The 16,477-nt window shown below is 38.2% G+C and overlaps 1 protein-coding gene across 1 annotated transcript in view; it reads left to right on the top strand.

The window, feature by feature from the left end:
• LRRC7 (leucine rich repeat containing 7) overlaps positions 1 to 16,477 on the top strand; it is a 478,750-nt gene that overhangs the window by 304,718 nt on the left and 157,555 nt on the right. Inside the window, exon 8 of the mRNA XM_008139425.3 lies at positions 4,200 to 4,263. Within this exon, the coding sequence (XP_008137647.3) occupies positions 4,200 to 4,263 (64 nt within the window). The remainder of the gene's footprint in view (positions 1 to 4,199; positions 4,264 to 16,477) is intronic.

Below are 16,477 nucleotides of genomic sequence, written 5' to 3' on the forward strand. Positions count from 1 at the left end.
TTTTTTTTTTTAGCTCCTATGGCAATCTATACATACTTTTATCCTAGCACTTATCACCCTGTGAAGTAACTATTCATTTAAAGGTCATTCCCATTTGGAAAATAAGTCTTTCAGAGTACAGACTGTGTGGGATGTGGTAAACATTCTACAAAGCTCACACTAGGCCCCTGTATTAAAGAAGTAATCAGTCAAAATGTCAATAGTTCCGCAGTTGGGAAACACTGAGTCCCAGAAATCTTTGTAACTGCAATATCCACATGGTACCTGCCATAACAATCACAAACTGAGTGAATGAATGCTCAGAAAAGGATACTACTACCATAAAAATGCCATGAGTTCTATTTTATCTATCTGGCAAAGCTTTACTTACTTGTATCCTGGTGGAATTAAAAACGTATTTCATATGTTCATCTGAAAGGAACAGGTTTTTTTTTTTAACAATTTGACAGAATGATTATAGTTTAGCAACTAGCACATGATCCAGAAAAGCAAAAGGCTATGTTACAGACTGGATAAAATCTTGGGGTAAAAAACAGTCCATTTGAAAGGTGCAAAACATAAGAAATAATATTGAATGACATCTTCAAAAACAAAAGTAAAAGTGTAGTAATCTTAAAGATATAAAGTCATATTGGACAGATAACTTCAAAAACAGAAGTGAGAAGGTAATGATGAAAGGAAACGTTGGTGATAACAATTAAACAATGATGGAAACTAAGAGCATAAAAAATAAAATGAGATAAAATTAAAATAGAAGAAAGTATATTTTAAGTAACTGAACTTAAGCTTCAGAAAATAGTTCAGAACTATTCCCACAGGTTGAGAACCGCTAGCAGGGTCGCCTAAGACCATCGGAAAACACAGATATTTACATGACGATTCATTAACAGTAGCAAAATTACAGTTACGAAGTAGCAACGAAAATAACTTTATGGTTGGGGGTCCCCACAACATGAGGAACTGTATTAAAGGGTCGAAGCATTAGGAAGGTTGAGAACCGCTGGAGATGATCAGGTGTTTAGGGGGTTGAAAATCTTATCACACAAGGGATGATTAAGAGGTCACTAATATTTAACCTAGAAAAGAAGTAAATCCTTTAACTAATGAAATTTGCTTTAGAATACCCAAGTACAAGGTGTAACTCATTTATTCATTTAATAAAATTAATCTTGTCTTGGTCATCCATCACTAGAACTAGGGGGGAAAAAATCTGTTCTCAAGTTTGTACAATACCTTCCTAGGAGACCGTGAGAGCCACGAAGTTCACAGAATCCAGAAAATTGTGGCAGGGCCTCTGGTCTTCTGGTCATGGTGGTTCCCACTAAAATATTAGTTGCCTAAGGCCACAGGGTCAAGTCACATGCAGGTGGCTCTGCTACTGCTGTGCTCATTTCTCTCCCTTGCCACACTTGGCCACTGGACCCTTCTCCTTGGTTTCCAAGGCCTTGATGCTCATTGTTTGCTTGTTGCTAGAAACAAGATTTGCAAGAATTTGCCATTCTTTAATATTTCCAGGCTCAGAAGAAAATATAATTTTCTTTTCATGTGGCCCAACCACTTTTCCCACTAGATGCATCTATTCAGTGGCATTGATTTGGCAGGAGGCGAGGCAGCTGTTCTCTTAGATGTTGCCGCCAAGGTTGCACAACCTCTGGATGGCTGGATGGCTGGATGGCTGGATGGCTGGATGGCTGGATGGCTGGCAGTCCCTCTGAGCATCTTAAAATGTATTTTAAGATCTGGTGGAGAAAGGAGGCATGTACACATGAAAAAACTAATAATTCAAGAAATTAAGTTGTAAATATCAAATAAACCCTGGAAAAGAAAGCAAATGGTATGTGTATTTAAAAAGGAGATATAATTTTTAGGTGGACAAGAAATATTCCACTTATTTTTTAAATATTTATTTCCAGTCAAGACTTTTATCTGAGCTCTTCTCTCTCTCTCTCTCTCTCTCTCTCTCTCTCTCTCTCTCTCTCTCTCTCTCTCTCTCTCTCTCTCTCTCCTTTCCCCTCCCTCATGCCCACCCTCCTTCTTTTTCTCAAACACACACACACACACACACACACACACACACACACATTTTCCCTAATAAAGGTCTCTCACATTCACTTCAAAGTCACTATAGTATTTTAAATAGCATTCACTACATCCAACCTATCTTCACCTTAGATCCACTCCATTCCAATATTCCCACAACTGCTACTCAATCAAGAAATTATCTTTAGCCCTAACCAGTTTGGCTCAGTGGATAGAGCATTGGCCTGTGGACTGAAGGGTCCCAGGTTCGATTCTGGTCCAGGGCATGTGCCTTGGTTGTGGGCACATCCCCAGTAGCGGGGTGTGCAGGAGGCAGCTGATCAATGTTTCTCTCTCATCGATGTTTCTAACTCTCTATCTCTCTCCCTTCCTCTCTGTAAAAAATCAATAAAATATATTTTTTAAAAAGGAAATTATCTTTAATTTTTCCTCTTTTTTACCTCCCACATCCAATCGGTCATCATCATTACCACATGGTTTTCAGGGCCATTTTTTATTTAGCCTCTTTGCTAGCACATCCTCTCCCCATTATCCACACCATTCCAAGCTACTGGAGTGAGCTTTATAAAATACAAATCTGATAAGTCTTTGCTATCTAAATTTTAAAGGTTTTATTGCCTTTAAACTAAAACTCAAATTCCTTGGCCTGACATGTATGACCTTATGATCTAGCCCCTTCCTACATATTATTCCTGATTTCTTATTATTTGTCTCATTTTTTATTATTTCTTACTGTTGTTACTAACCTACTGTTTCCTGAATAGGCTATGATCTTTTAACAAGTCACTTCAAAACCTTTCAATGACCCTCCATCTTACTCAGAATCAAAGCCAATGTCTCCATTGGGCTGTTAAGACCCCCTTTTATCTACCTCCTCATTATCATCTCCTTGCTCTCCCTCTCCCTCACCCTGCCTCAGCCACACTACTCTCCTGGGATATCTTCAAGCAAGTAATATGTCCCTGCTTTAGAGTTGATGCATTGGCATGCTCCTTCATTTCTTTTAAGCCTCGGCTCAAATTTTGTCCTTTTGAGTAAGACCTTACCTGACCCCCCTATTAAAAATTGCAATCCTCCATGTAAATTCTTCCTGTGTACCTCAACTACTTGAGTTTCTCCATAGCATTTATAACCTTCTAGTATATTATTTTATTTTACTCAACATTAATTGTAATCCCTCCCCGCCCCCCCTCACCACCACTGCAATATAAAGTCCTTTTGGGCAAGAGTTTTTGTCTCATTTATTCACTGCTGTACCCAGACCTCAGAAGATTGTCTGGTGCATGATCTTTCAATAACAGTTGCTGAGTGAATAAAGGGTACACACAGTTTTGTATTTTGGAGTGCCCGACAGTGTCTGGATTATACTAGTATTTCATTTAATGCTCATAAAAGCCTTGTAAGATAATTGCTATATCCATTCTAAAGATGAAGGCTCTAAAATTTCTAAGATTTGAGTCCATGGTGTCCCCAGAATTTCTGTATAGTCAGCATATATAAGGACAGCATTCTGGTCAGTGGAGAGGTAAAAATTTGACACTCAAATACACTATCTTTTCTTATGTTGCATGTTGTACTTGAGAGTGGCTTGAGATACGCTGATGCATATAGCATGTGCTAAGGTATCTCTAACCTTTGACAGCATCTCTTGCCCAAGATTCTGCAATTATTCAGAGCATCCCAGCCAATATGTTTAGGAGACAGTGAATATAACGTTTGTCTATAGCAGAAGTTCATGTAGGGAAGTAGAAAATGACAAGATTGATGGTGCTATTATGTCTATATTGTGGCTTTTTAGAATGCTCTGCTAGGAATTGGGCTATCATTGGTTCCCAAACCTGTGGTGACTTAAAAATATAGTTGTTCGAAACCATACCTCCTACTGCTGTAGATGTTTAACAAACCTCCCAGGTTTTTATAGAGCAGCCAACCCTGCACTCTAACTAGACTGGCATTTGGGAACATGGTAAACTACTAAAGGTTTTCAGGTGGCAGTTTGCATAGGTTACTGTTATTTGCAGATTAATTCTTGCTGGAAAGCACCCCTGTTGGTGTGCACTGTACAAACAGGTGAATCTAACAGGGAGGTGGGTGAGATGTTTCTTGGAGTAATGTGTCATGCTTTGCCTCACAATGGTATTTTTCTCCATCTGTTACAGGTCAATGCACAAACTGGCCCAGCTGGAAAGACTTGACCTAGGAAATAATGAATTCAGTGAGCTGGTAAGCGAATGCATTTTCTAAACTTGATAAATACACCCCCAGGAGATTTTTTTTTCTTTGTCTTTGTAGCCCCAGGTATCAAGTCTGCAAGTGTACATTTGCATTTGCTAAATATAGAAACAAAATAAAATCTGGGGATTAAAACAATTGTTTGACTCTATAGTAAGCCACAGAGAACTGGTTAATACTAGGATTCACTACAACAAGGGGGATAAGCAGATGCAGTTTGACAGTTTTGAGCACCAGCTATGTGGCAGGCACCATGTTCAGTGTGTGACAAAGGTTATCTCATTTTATCCCACTTTGACACGTCGCCATGGTAACTTTATGGAAATGAGCTCAAAGTAGTCACCGACTCACATGGCTTTAATGTGGTTTAACAGGAGTTAAACCAAGACTTAACTCAGAATCTAAACCTTGAAAACTTCTGCCTTGGAGGCTTCTTAGTGGAGAGGAGACGTCAATTGTCTTCTATTTCTAATTGTACTGAAAGTGTCTTCCTAGTGAACACATGTTACAACCTCACTACAATCAAATATGACAGAATTCTGATTTCTCCTTTCAGGCTTAAGTGCCCTTTAAAGTTTGCCTGAAGACTAAAGTCTCAAATGCAAATTAGAAAGCAAATACTCCTTTGCAAGCACACCCAGCTTTCTATGCCAGACGTCTGCCACTTGAACGTCTTCAAATATCAAAAATCCAACTCATCTAAAATGCACTTTAATTATTCATAAGTTAAGACAGTTAAGTAATCAGCTTTCCTCTCCCAGCTATGTTGCTAGCGATGTGACCATGTGTGAATTGCTGAACCTCTCTAAGCCTCATTTTCCGCTTCTATAAAGTGGAGATTATAATGGTTCCTCCCTTACAGGGCTTGTGTGAGAATTAAATGAGATAATGCAGGTACCGGACCTGGAAAACGTGATTCTCAGTAAATGCTAATGTATAGGGGTGTCGGTGTAAATTACGCTGCATGTTGAATGTGCAAAGAAATTAACTTAATTTTTTTTTTTACTTTAACCATAACTAACCTGATCATTATCCAACACTCAATTAGCTGTTAACGGAAGGCAAAAAAGTACTTTTACTCTTGTGTGATTAAAAGTTTAATCTTCTTTAACGGTTACATGGTTCCTCTACACTGTGCTCATGTTCTTTGCATAAAATTTCTGTCTCTCGTGTATCCTCTCGCCTTCCCTACTTTTCTCCTTAAGATGGAATTGGATATGTGGGAAGGAGGCTGCCCGTCTTTCTGACCTGAGGAAAGGGACTATCCTGGCCTCGGGCTGGATTTCAGAAGCACGCTGGCAGCACATGCTCTGGGCTGCTGTCTGCAGCTGGGCCTGCCTCCCGTGTTAAATCTGCGGTTCCCAACCTGTCGTCACTTCTCTGGGCTCAGGCGATATTCCCTGGGAGCCGTGGCCGTCTCCCTCTTGCTGGACCTGCCACCACTCAGCTCTCATTGGCTATAGATACATGAGTCTCTGCCCTGTCTTCCTTCCAGCATCAGGCTTGGCAGTTCATCTGGTTTCTGTTGTGAGGGTTCTTCAACAACCATAGCCCCTATAGCATCCCCATAGCCAGTATATAGATTCTAAGTGTACACATGATGGGCAACCTGAGAGAGGCCAAGGACAAATAAAGTTCAGAGCCTCCCTCTGCCTGGTACATCTCACTGTCAAGTTTGCCCTGCTTTGCATGCACTCAGCGTTGTTATAGGGCAGCCTGGATGGTCAATAACAGTGGCAAAACTAGTTAATACTGGTAGCTTTAAAATGAGTCCTTCAGAAGCTAGGATCTGCCCATACTTTTATGAAGAGATGTAGCTTGGCCTAGTAGTTGAAAAACCATAGACAGTGGGTCACGACGACTGAGATTTGATTCTCAACTCCATCTCTGGCTTGGTGGGTTCCTTTGGGTTTGTAGCTCACTCTCTCTCATCAACATCATCTTTACTAAAGCAAGGATCTCACTCTCATCTCTTTTGTAGACTTTTTGAGAGAATTTCATGCACAATACTCTATAATAAACACTTAATATGTGTTTCAGTGAATTTTAATTTCATCAGGTGTATTATTTGCAAGCCTTTCATTTGTGTAGTTTGTGAATCAATGTTTTATTATAAACTAAAGGCCCAATGCACGAAATTCCTGCATGGGTAGGGTCCCTAGCAGCTGCCGGCTGCCAGCCAGGGCCTTCCTTCGTCCCACGCCGTCCCCTGGTGGCCAGTGCAGGTCATAGCGAGCGAGTGAACTCCTGATAGGTCGAACTCCCAAGGGGACATTTTGCATATTAGGCTTTTATATAGAGAGATATTTGGAAACAAAGATGAATAGCATATATATATTTTTTGAAAATAGACTTATTAAAAGTAAATTTAAAATAAATATTTTTTAACTTACGCTTTATGGTATCTAAGAAATCATCCTAGCAGAAACATTTATTTTTTACTTTTGAACTCCCAATATTCCATAATGGTCACAAAGAAGACTCTTCTTAATTTTTTTTCAGTTACCCCAGAACACTTAATGTGATAATACACTGTTATTTGGAGTAGTGGGGGAAGTATAATTATGGAACTTCATATTCCTAATGTTATTCACTTTTAATCAAATGTCTGGCTTTTATTAGTCATATGTGTGGGACCATTATTTCTCTGACAATACAACCTTTAATGAAAAAATAAGAGAATTATCTATGATAAGAGGCCTCTGGATATAATGTAATATGAAAGAAAGGGGATTAAATTCTATTCTACAGCTAGATGTTGACACCCAGGAGATTACTGTTAGATGATTCATTTGTGTGGCATGGTAATGAGACCGATGTGGAGAGAAAATGACAATAAGTAACTTTTAAAAACCTTAGAATGTGAAAGCCTAATAAGAATAACAAAAATTTACTTGCTTAAGAATCAATATAAATATCCCAAATGAGATTCGAAGTTGAAATATCTATTTATGGATGCTCTTGTTATAATGAAAAATTCCAAACAGAAGGTATTATTTTATGTTTCTAACAGCAGTAACCACCAAAAAATCCTGGGCAAACTTCTAGGGACATAATAGGTTATTAATGTTTGGGTGGGGTTTTTTAATATATTTTTATTGATTTCAGAGAGGAAGGGAGAGGGAGAGAGATAGAAACATCAATAATGAGAGAGAATCATTGATCGGCTGCCTCCTACATACTCCACCTTGGGAATAGAGCCCACAACCTGGGCATATGCCCTGACCAGGAACCAAGTCATGGCCTCATGGTTAATAGGTCGATGCTCAACCACTGAACCATGTCAGCTGGGCAATGTTTGGATGGTTGTTTGTTTTTTTTCATTATTTCTTTTAAGGCTTTTTTTTCTATATGAAATTAATAAATGAATGGTTTTCAAAATTTATGTTTTTTAAAAAGTACAAAATGATAGTAAAAGTCATCCACAATCTCATCTCCTTATATGATTATAATTAATATTTTTCTAGTGTCTTCTTCCTGCCTCTCCCCCTCATTTTCTTTCAATGAGATTATTAAATAATGAGATCATTAATAATGTATTTTAATAATGTGTATTATTTGGAGCCAGGTAGGATGGGACACTATTAAGTTGATTTGTGGAATTGGATCACATCAATCCTTAAAATCCTCTGTGTACTATCATATAATGATCCAGATCTTCCCAGAGTCATAGAATGGTCAGGGCCACTAAAACAGATTCAGTAGTTGTTACAGGGCCCAGAAACCCTATGGTAGGTATAGATTTCAGGTATATAGAGACCTATCCAATGAACTGAGTCCCTATTGTCCTGAACTGGTGGAGGAAACAATGGAGCCCTGAAAAGCAAATTGCCACGGGTGAGAAGAATATGGAGCAGACTGAGCAGCAGAGCCTGGAGGATGATGGCATCAGTAGGTGGATCCAGAACCAGTGTGAAGCCCTACTGACCATCCCTCTAATTCAGCCCCAGCTTCTTAGCTCCCAGCCTCTCTCACTACCTTGCTGTTCCCCGCCCTGCACTGGAAAGGGGAGGGCCATAGTACGAAGGAAAGTATCACTTAGACCCCTCAGCAGCCCTCAAAAGAGTCAGTCCTAAGAAGCAAAATAAGAAAGTCTTCTGCAAGGCAGAAAAAGAAAAGAGCTAAGCCCAGAGGAGACAAATAGCAGACTGCAACGTGGTCTGTGTACAGTTTAGAGTTCAGCAACTTACAGCAACATGACAATGGACAGTGGGAGAGAGTATATCCTGTTAAGTGGGAGTTTCCTTTGTCTCCCCACCCCCACCACCACCACAACAGGACTCCTAAAAGAAATAACTGGAGAGGAGGTTCCCAAAAAGGCCGGACTTCTTGATCTCCTGCTATAGAGGTCAGAGAAATGAAATTTCACTTTGCTCTGATGTAATATATACTGGTTATATGTTTTATAGAGATATTTCTATTTACCAAATTGGAATTATAGTACACATTCTATTTTATATTAAAGCATGATTATCCAATTCAAATAATTATATTCTTTATAAGCATTATAAATTATAAACTTTCTCTGCAGCTGAATTAGGAAGACTAATTTGGTTATGTCAAATAATAACCAAAAAATAAATATTGAATTAAAGCTCAAATTTATGAGAAAATAATAAAATCAAAGAGCCTTGAAATTTTATTATATAAAATTTGACTCATCCTAATTTATACACTGAGTGGCCAGATTATTATGATCTCTGAATACATAATAATCTGGCCACTCAGTCTATATCCTATATAGTAAAATGCTAATATGCAAATTATCCCCTTGACCAGAAGTTCGACCAGCAGGCAGGCCAGCCAACCGCCCATGTCTCCTCCCCCTGGCCAGGCTGGCTGGACCCCACCCATGCATGAATTCATGCACCAGCCCTCTATATATATATATATTGAGTGGCCAGATTATTATGTGTTCAGAGATCATAATAATCTGGCCACTCAGTGTAAAAACCCTGGGTTCGCCACATCCACAACAACCACAGGCTCGACCAATCGGAAGTCAGTCCTGCAGTCAGCGCTGGCTTGCCGGGGCGACCCAGCACTGACTGCTGTGGCTGCAGGTGTGGTGACCCAGCACTGACTACTGAGGGGACTGCGAATCAGGCCCAGAGAGATGCCTGAAGAGAGAAGCAGCCAAAACCGGTTTGGCTCAGTGGATGGAGTGTTGGCCTTCAGACTGAAGGGTCCCAGGTTCAATTCCGGTCAAGGGCATATACCATGGTTGCGGGCACATCCCCAGTGGGGTGTGTGTAGGAGGCAGCTGATCGATGTTTCTCTCTTATCGATGTTTCTAACTCTCTATCCCTCTCCCTTCCTCTCTGTAAAAAAAAAAAAAAAAAAAAGTCAATAAAAATATATTTAAAAAAAAAGAGAGAGAGAGAAGAAAGGTCTGATCTATAGCTTCTGTTGGCAGCTGTTGATCAGCACTTGCCTCTCTCTTTCTTTCCAGGCATGGCAAGCAGCTGTGCCTACATTTCTTTCCAGGCCTCCACTGGGGCTGCTGATCAGCCCCACCTTTCTGATCATGCCCAGTTGATAGTCCCAGAGACATTGACTGGCATAGAAACTGACCAATCAGAACCAAATCTGGGTGAAGTGTGAGGAGCCAATGGCTGCCTAGGAGGTGGAGCTTTTGACGCTGACTGGCATAGAAACTGACCAATCAGAACCAAATCTGGATCAACTGTGAGAAGCCAATGGCTGCCTAGGAGGAGGAGCTTTTGACGCTGACTGGCATAAAAACTGACCAATCAGAACCAAATTGGCCAGCAGAGGAAGGCACTTGGGGGGGAACAGGCCTGCAGGGAGGGCAGTTGGGGGCCATCAGGCTTGCAGGGGAGGGCAGTTGGGGGGACCAGGTCAGCAGGGGAGGCAATTGGGGGTGACCATGCTTGCAGGAGAGGGCAGTTGGGGGCAATCAAGCCAGCAGGGGAGAGCAGTTGGGGGGGGAACAGGCCTGCAGGGAGGGCAGTTGGGGGCCATCAGGCTTGCAGGGGAAGGCAGTTGGGGGGACCAGGTCAGCAGGGGAGGGCAGTTGGGGGTGACCTGGCTTGCAGGAGAGGGCAGTTGGGGGCGATCGGGCCGGAAGGGGATCAGTTAGGTGTTAATCAGGCTGGCAGGGGAGCAGTTAGGGGGTGATCAGGCTGGCAGACAGAAGCGTTTAGGGGCAATCAGGCAGGCAGGCAGGCAAGTGGTTAGGAGCCAGCAGTCATGGATTGTGAGAGGGATGTCCAACTGCCTGTGGGATTGGGCCTAAACTAGCAGTCAGACATCCCCCGAGAGGTCCCATATTGGAGAGGGTGCAGGCTGGACTGAGGGACAATATCCTCCCCCCACCCCCATGCTCAAATTTTGTGCACTGGGCCTCTACTTTAAAATAATATAGCTCATGTATAATTTTAAATTACAAAACATAATAAAATGTATCCCCGTGAAGCCACCACCATATTCTTATGACCTAGAACCATGGTTGGCAAACTGCGGCTCACGAGCCACATGCGGCTCTTTGGCCTCTTGAGTGTGGCTCTTCCACAAAATACCACGGCTTGGGCAAGTCTATTTTGAAGTGGCGTTAGAAGAAGTTTAAGTTTAAAAAATGTGGCTCTCAAAAGAAATTTCAATCGTTGTACTGTTGATATTTGGCTCTGTTGACTAATGAGTTTGCCAACCACTGACCTAGAATATCACCAACCCTTTACAGCTACCTGTATGCTTTTACCTAATTCTGCCTCATTTTCAGAGGAAACTACAATCCTCGATTTTGTTTAACATTCCCTACATTTGTATGTATCTCTAAATGTTATATTATTTCACATTGCTTGTTCTTAAGCTTTGTAAAAATAGGACTACACTACAACTTATTTGCCCTTTCTTCATGCACAATAATTTTTGTCCAGTTTTTTAAATTACATTGCTGCTATGAATACTTTTATAAGGACACACTTGCAAAACTTTAGCTAAGGCATATGTTTAGAAGTGGAATTTTCTGATCATAAATTGTGTACATATGAAACTTGAAAAATAATGCTTTTTCAAAAAAAAAATAGTTGTATTCATTTACCGGCAATGTGTAAAAGTTCCCATGTTTCACATCTTTACCTACACTTGACATTGTCAAACTTCTTGTTTTTGCCAATGTAATGGCTCTACAATGGCATCTCATTATGATCTAAATTTGTCTATCTCTGATTTCTGATGAGATTTTTCCGTATGTGTTTCCTCTTCTGTGAAATAACTGGTTAGGTACTTTTGCCCATTTTTCTATTGTTTTCTTTTTCTCACAGATTTACAGGGATCTTTTATATATTCTACATACTAATTTTTTGTTGGTTATATATAGTATAGATATCTCTTCCCAGTCTCTGCAGTCTTTTTACTTTCTTCATATTTTCCATTAATGACCAGAAGTTCTTAACTGAAATATAATAAAATATGTATTTTTTTATGTTTATCACATTGTGTGTCTTGCTTAGGAAGTTTTTACCTCCCCAAAATCAAACAAGATCTTTTCATATGTTTTCTTCTAAAAGTTTGGAGGTTTCGTTATACATAGTCAACTTTATGTCCATTTGAGCTTAATTGCTTTACATTGCATATATTATATTTTTCTTAACATATATTCAGTTTTATAAACAGCATTCATTAAACAGTCCTTCCTTTTCACCTGAGTATGAGTGCCACCTCTTAACAACATATGATTTCCATATAAACAGAGGTTACTTTCTTTGTTGGTCTGGACATTTGTTTTTCATATGAATTTTAGAATTAGTTTATCAAGTTTAAAAAAATTCTTCTAATTTGATTATAAATGCATTGATTCTATTAGATTCTATAAATCAAATTTGATTGGGTTGACGATGGAAATTTTTAAGATATTGATTTTCATTAGAAACCAACATGAATATCTCAATTTATTTGTCTATTTCAATCTTTCAGCTAAGTTATAAAAGTTTCTTCAAAAAAAGTTTTACACATTTTTAGGTTAGCCCTAAGTACCTATATTTTTGTTGTAGTTATCAGTATACTTTTCAAAGGTTATAGTCTCCAACTGTTTTGTTGCAGGTGTACAGTAATCCATTTGATTTTTTGTTTTTTTGCTTATATCCAGCTACCTATTAAACTCTCCTAGTAACATGAATAATTGCCTTAGATTCTTTAGATTATTCTGTGTAGTGAATCAAAAGTCTATGAATAGTTGAAAAGAAGTAATTTTATTGTCTGATTCCTGATTTTAATGGAAATTTACTTAATGTTTTGTTAAGAATATTCTTTATTATTAGTTTGGTTTAGCTTCAGAATTTACCTTCTTTCTATTTCTAAGTTACTAAGAAAATTTATCATAAGGAGATGCCAACCTCTATAAAAAGCTTTTTGACCTTTATCGAGGTAATAACATTTTTTCTCCTTGAATCTATTAATGCTGTGAATTATATAGAGACAGTTTCTAATGTAAGACCACCTTTGAATCTCTGAAATAGATCCAACATGATCATGATATAACAATGATAATGACCTTCTATATAAACTGTATGCAGTACAAGCTTATCTAGGATTTTTGAAAATCCTTGCTCATGTGTGAGATTTGTATACATTATTCTTGTGTACTTTCTCTACCTATAATTTTATGTTTCTCATCAGTTTTGGAAAATGATCAGACCTTATCTCCTTAAATGTTGCTTTTTACCTATATGGTCTGTCTTTCCTGCGGGAATTTGGATTAAATATGAATATGAGTATGATATCATGTGATCTTAAAATTCATTTTATTAATTAATTTATAGTTTTTTCTGAAAAAGTAATCAGATAAGTGATAATTTTTAAATGTTTATTTTATATCATTAAAGAAAGCATATTGGCCTCTCTACCAAAAATATTCATTCCTCAGGATTTGAAGCAGAATAGTGAGGCCATTTTAAGAATATTTTAACTCCTTACGCTATTTAATGTACCAATATTTCTTAATTATAGACCACTCAAATTCTGCATTAAAAAAAAACAAAATATAAATTGTAATAAACAAATACCTAAGTGATAGCAACAAAAATATTTAACGAGTAAAAAAGAATTATTTCACATGAAACATTTAAGCATTGGTTGGTTTGGCTCAGTGGATAGAGCATCAGCCTGTGGACTGAAGGATCCTGGGTTCAATTCCGGTCTAGGGCATATGCCGGGGTTGCAGGTTCAATCCCAAGTGGGGGGCATGCAGGAGGCAGCCAATCAATGATTCTCTCTCATCATTGATGTTTCTATATATCTCTCTCTCCCTCTTCCTTCCTCTCTGAAATAAATAAATAAATAAATAAATAAATAAATAAATAAATAATTTTAAGTTTTTTAAAAACACAATGCAAAGATGGATTGGATTTAAAAGTTCAAAGAACTCATCAGGAAATGCTCAGTAAGTCTACAGAGCACTAGAAGTAAGAATTTCTAACCTTAGTATTCAAAATGAATTAATTTTTGTTAACATTCTTAACTTTATTTCATAGAGTCCAACAAAAAATTCAAATAGATAAATAAAGAATGGAGAAACTAAGAGAAAATATCAACAATTGCATAGATTATCTGCTTGGACTATATAAATACTACCAATGTGCTTTCATAGAAATTTAAAACAATTGAATACTTATGCTAATATTTTAACTTGTAACTACAATTAATTTGAATTTAATGAAAGAATTTAATTTAAGAATTAAACTCATTCTACTAAAAAGTGTAGCTACCAATGGTTTCAGCTCCCTAGTTTGCCCAAGGTGGGCTCATTTTTAATTACCTGGGATGCATGTATACCTGAGGCAAGCACTTTATTTACATATGCAGTAATTTTCTTTCTGAGTGATTACAGCATAGGTTTCCCACACCTATTAATCACACTTTGTCAGTTATTCTTCAAATAAAGTTTATAAGAAGAAGATAGTAATAAAATACAATTTGTCATCAAAAGACTGGCTATCCCAATTTTAAGGAATATATTGGAAACATCTTAGTCACTAACTCTTCCATTTCTTACATTTGTAAAACGTCCAAGGACACATATTGTAGATATATTTCATAGACGTTGACAAGTGTTATTAATATATCAAGAGTTTTTTGAGAAATGAAGCTTATTTTTTAAATTATTACAGGCGCATCAATTTCTCTATCAGTCAAAGTCCAGGCAGGAGGTGGGAACTATATCAATTATTTCACAAAGAAAGTTTCACATTAAGAATGGTTAATTGTGCATCAGAGAACTAAAAGAGTGAAAAGGAAGCACTGAAAGATTACAGACATAACTCTAGGAAGTAGCTAAAATCTCTAGGTTAGGGAACAAATGGGAGAAGATAGTGTAGGGAATTGGGAAAACCTAAAGCTGGGACTAAGACATCTATAGAGGACACCAGCTAGTAATGGTGTCTCTTAGGGGGCCTGATAAGGTTGGTTCTAGTTGTGTGGAAAACTACAAACTACACACAACTGCTGTTGCTGAGGTTCATTGTTGCTACAAGGAGAACTGTTGCCATTGATGCTACTGTTGAGATGCTAAAATGACAAGGAAGTAAAACAAGGAGCAAGTCCCATCTTCTTCCTCTGGCCTCCCAGTCTCTCTCCAGCACACTCAATTGTCAGTGCCTGTCACAGAGCTGCCTGTCCAAAAAGAAATGCTAGTCTCGAAATTACAAGCAGAATATAGTGGGCCCACAGCTGAAAGGCAATAGCTTAAACATTTAAAGTAAAACAAATGTTTATTTTTGCCAACTCACTTGCAGTATCATTCTCTCCAGAAAGCTTTCCCTGTTCCTAGCAGAGCACCAGGTTCCCAACTGGCACTTGATAAATATTTCTGAATGACTGAATGAGGAATGATTTGATTTTAAAAGTGAACCATTTGGCTCAGTGATCCCACTTCTAGGAATATATGCCAAGAAACTAGAAACACCACTCAGAAAGGATATATGCACCCCTATGTTCATAGCAGCACAATTTACCATAGCTAAGATTTGGAAACAGCCTAAGTGCCCATCAGCAGATGAGTGGATTAAAAAACTGTGGTACATCTACACAATGGAATACTATGCTGTGGTAAAAAGGAAGGGATTCTTACCATTTGCAACAGCATGGATGGAACTGGAGAGCATCATGCTAAGCGAAATAAGCCAGTCAGAGAAAGATACATATCACATGATCTCACTCATTTGTGAAATATAATGAACATAAACTGATAAGCAAAAATAGATCCAGAGACAGAGAAGCATCGATCAGACTGTCAAACCTCAGAGGGAAGGTAGAGGAGGGTGGGGGTAAGGGGGAGATATCAAGGTTGATCTGTCCCACTTACCCTCACCCTCCCCTACCTTCCCTCTGAGGTTTGACATGTATGCATGCATATAAGCCTAACCAATGGACACAGACACCAGGGGGGTGAGGGCATGAGTGGGGAGTGGGGGGACAATTGGAGGATAAGGACACATATGTAATACCTTAATCAATAAAGAAAAAAGAAAAAGAAAAATAAATAAAATAAAAATGAACAGTTCAGCTAATTCTCATCTTCAAAATTATGCCTACATAAATAGGAAATTAAAGTATTTCCTCCAATTCTAAAGTAGAGGAAACACTTTATCTGAAAAGCAGTCATTCTGTAATTAGCTATCTTTTGAGGAATCAATTTCAATTCACTTTGAGACACACTTCCAAATGAGTTTCTCCATGAACATTAAAAGTAAAAAATTTGTAACTGTGCCCAATAAATAAATAAAACTGTATTTCCATTAACTCTGAAATTTGAAAGGAATCCTTGATGAATCATTCAAACAAAATGTATTTTCTGACTGAAAAAAATTGTGAAGGCTTTTTATCACAGGAAGATCACATTGGGGTGTCCACGTTTATAAATACAACATCTGTCTACTTAGGGTTTTAATAAGCAATTTCCAATGTCACACATACAAATAAAGAAACTTACTGTCTTGCTTTCAAACTTTCCCTTTTGTAGCAATAAAATAAGTCACCTGTGCCTTTGTTTTCAAACGAAGCAGCTTTTCCCTCATTGCCATTTCTTATTACTTCAGTATCATAACTGGGCACTATGAATGAAACTAATTAGCTCTGTTTGCCTTTCCATAAATAAATTGTTCTAAGGATGGCATATATTTCAATGTAGTCAAGTACCTTGGTGATGCTATCAACAATTCTACCAGAGAAATTAAAGAAAAAACAA

The sequence above is a fragment of the Eptesicus fuscus genome, chromosome 9, assembly GCF_027574615.1.
Source record: "Eptesicus fuscus isolate TK198812 chromosome 9, DD_ASM_mEF_20220401, whole genome shotgun sequence".
In the NCBI taxonomy this organism is placed as follows: Eukaryota; Metazoa; Chordata; class Mammalia; order Chiroptera; family Vespertilionidae; genus Eptesicus; species Eptesicus fuscus.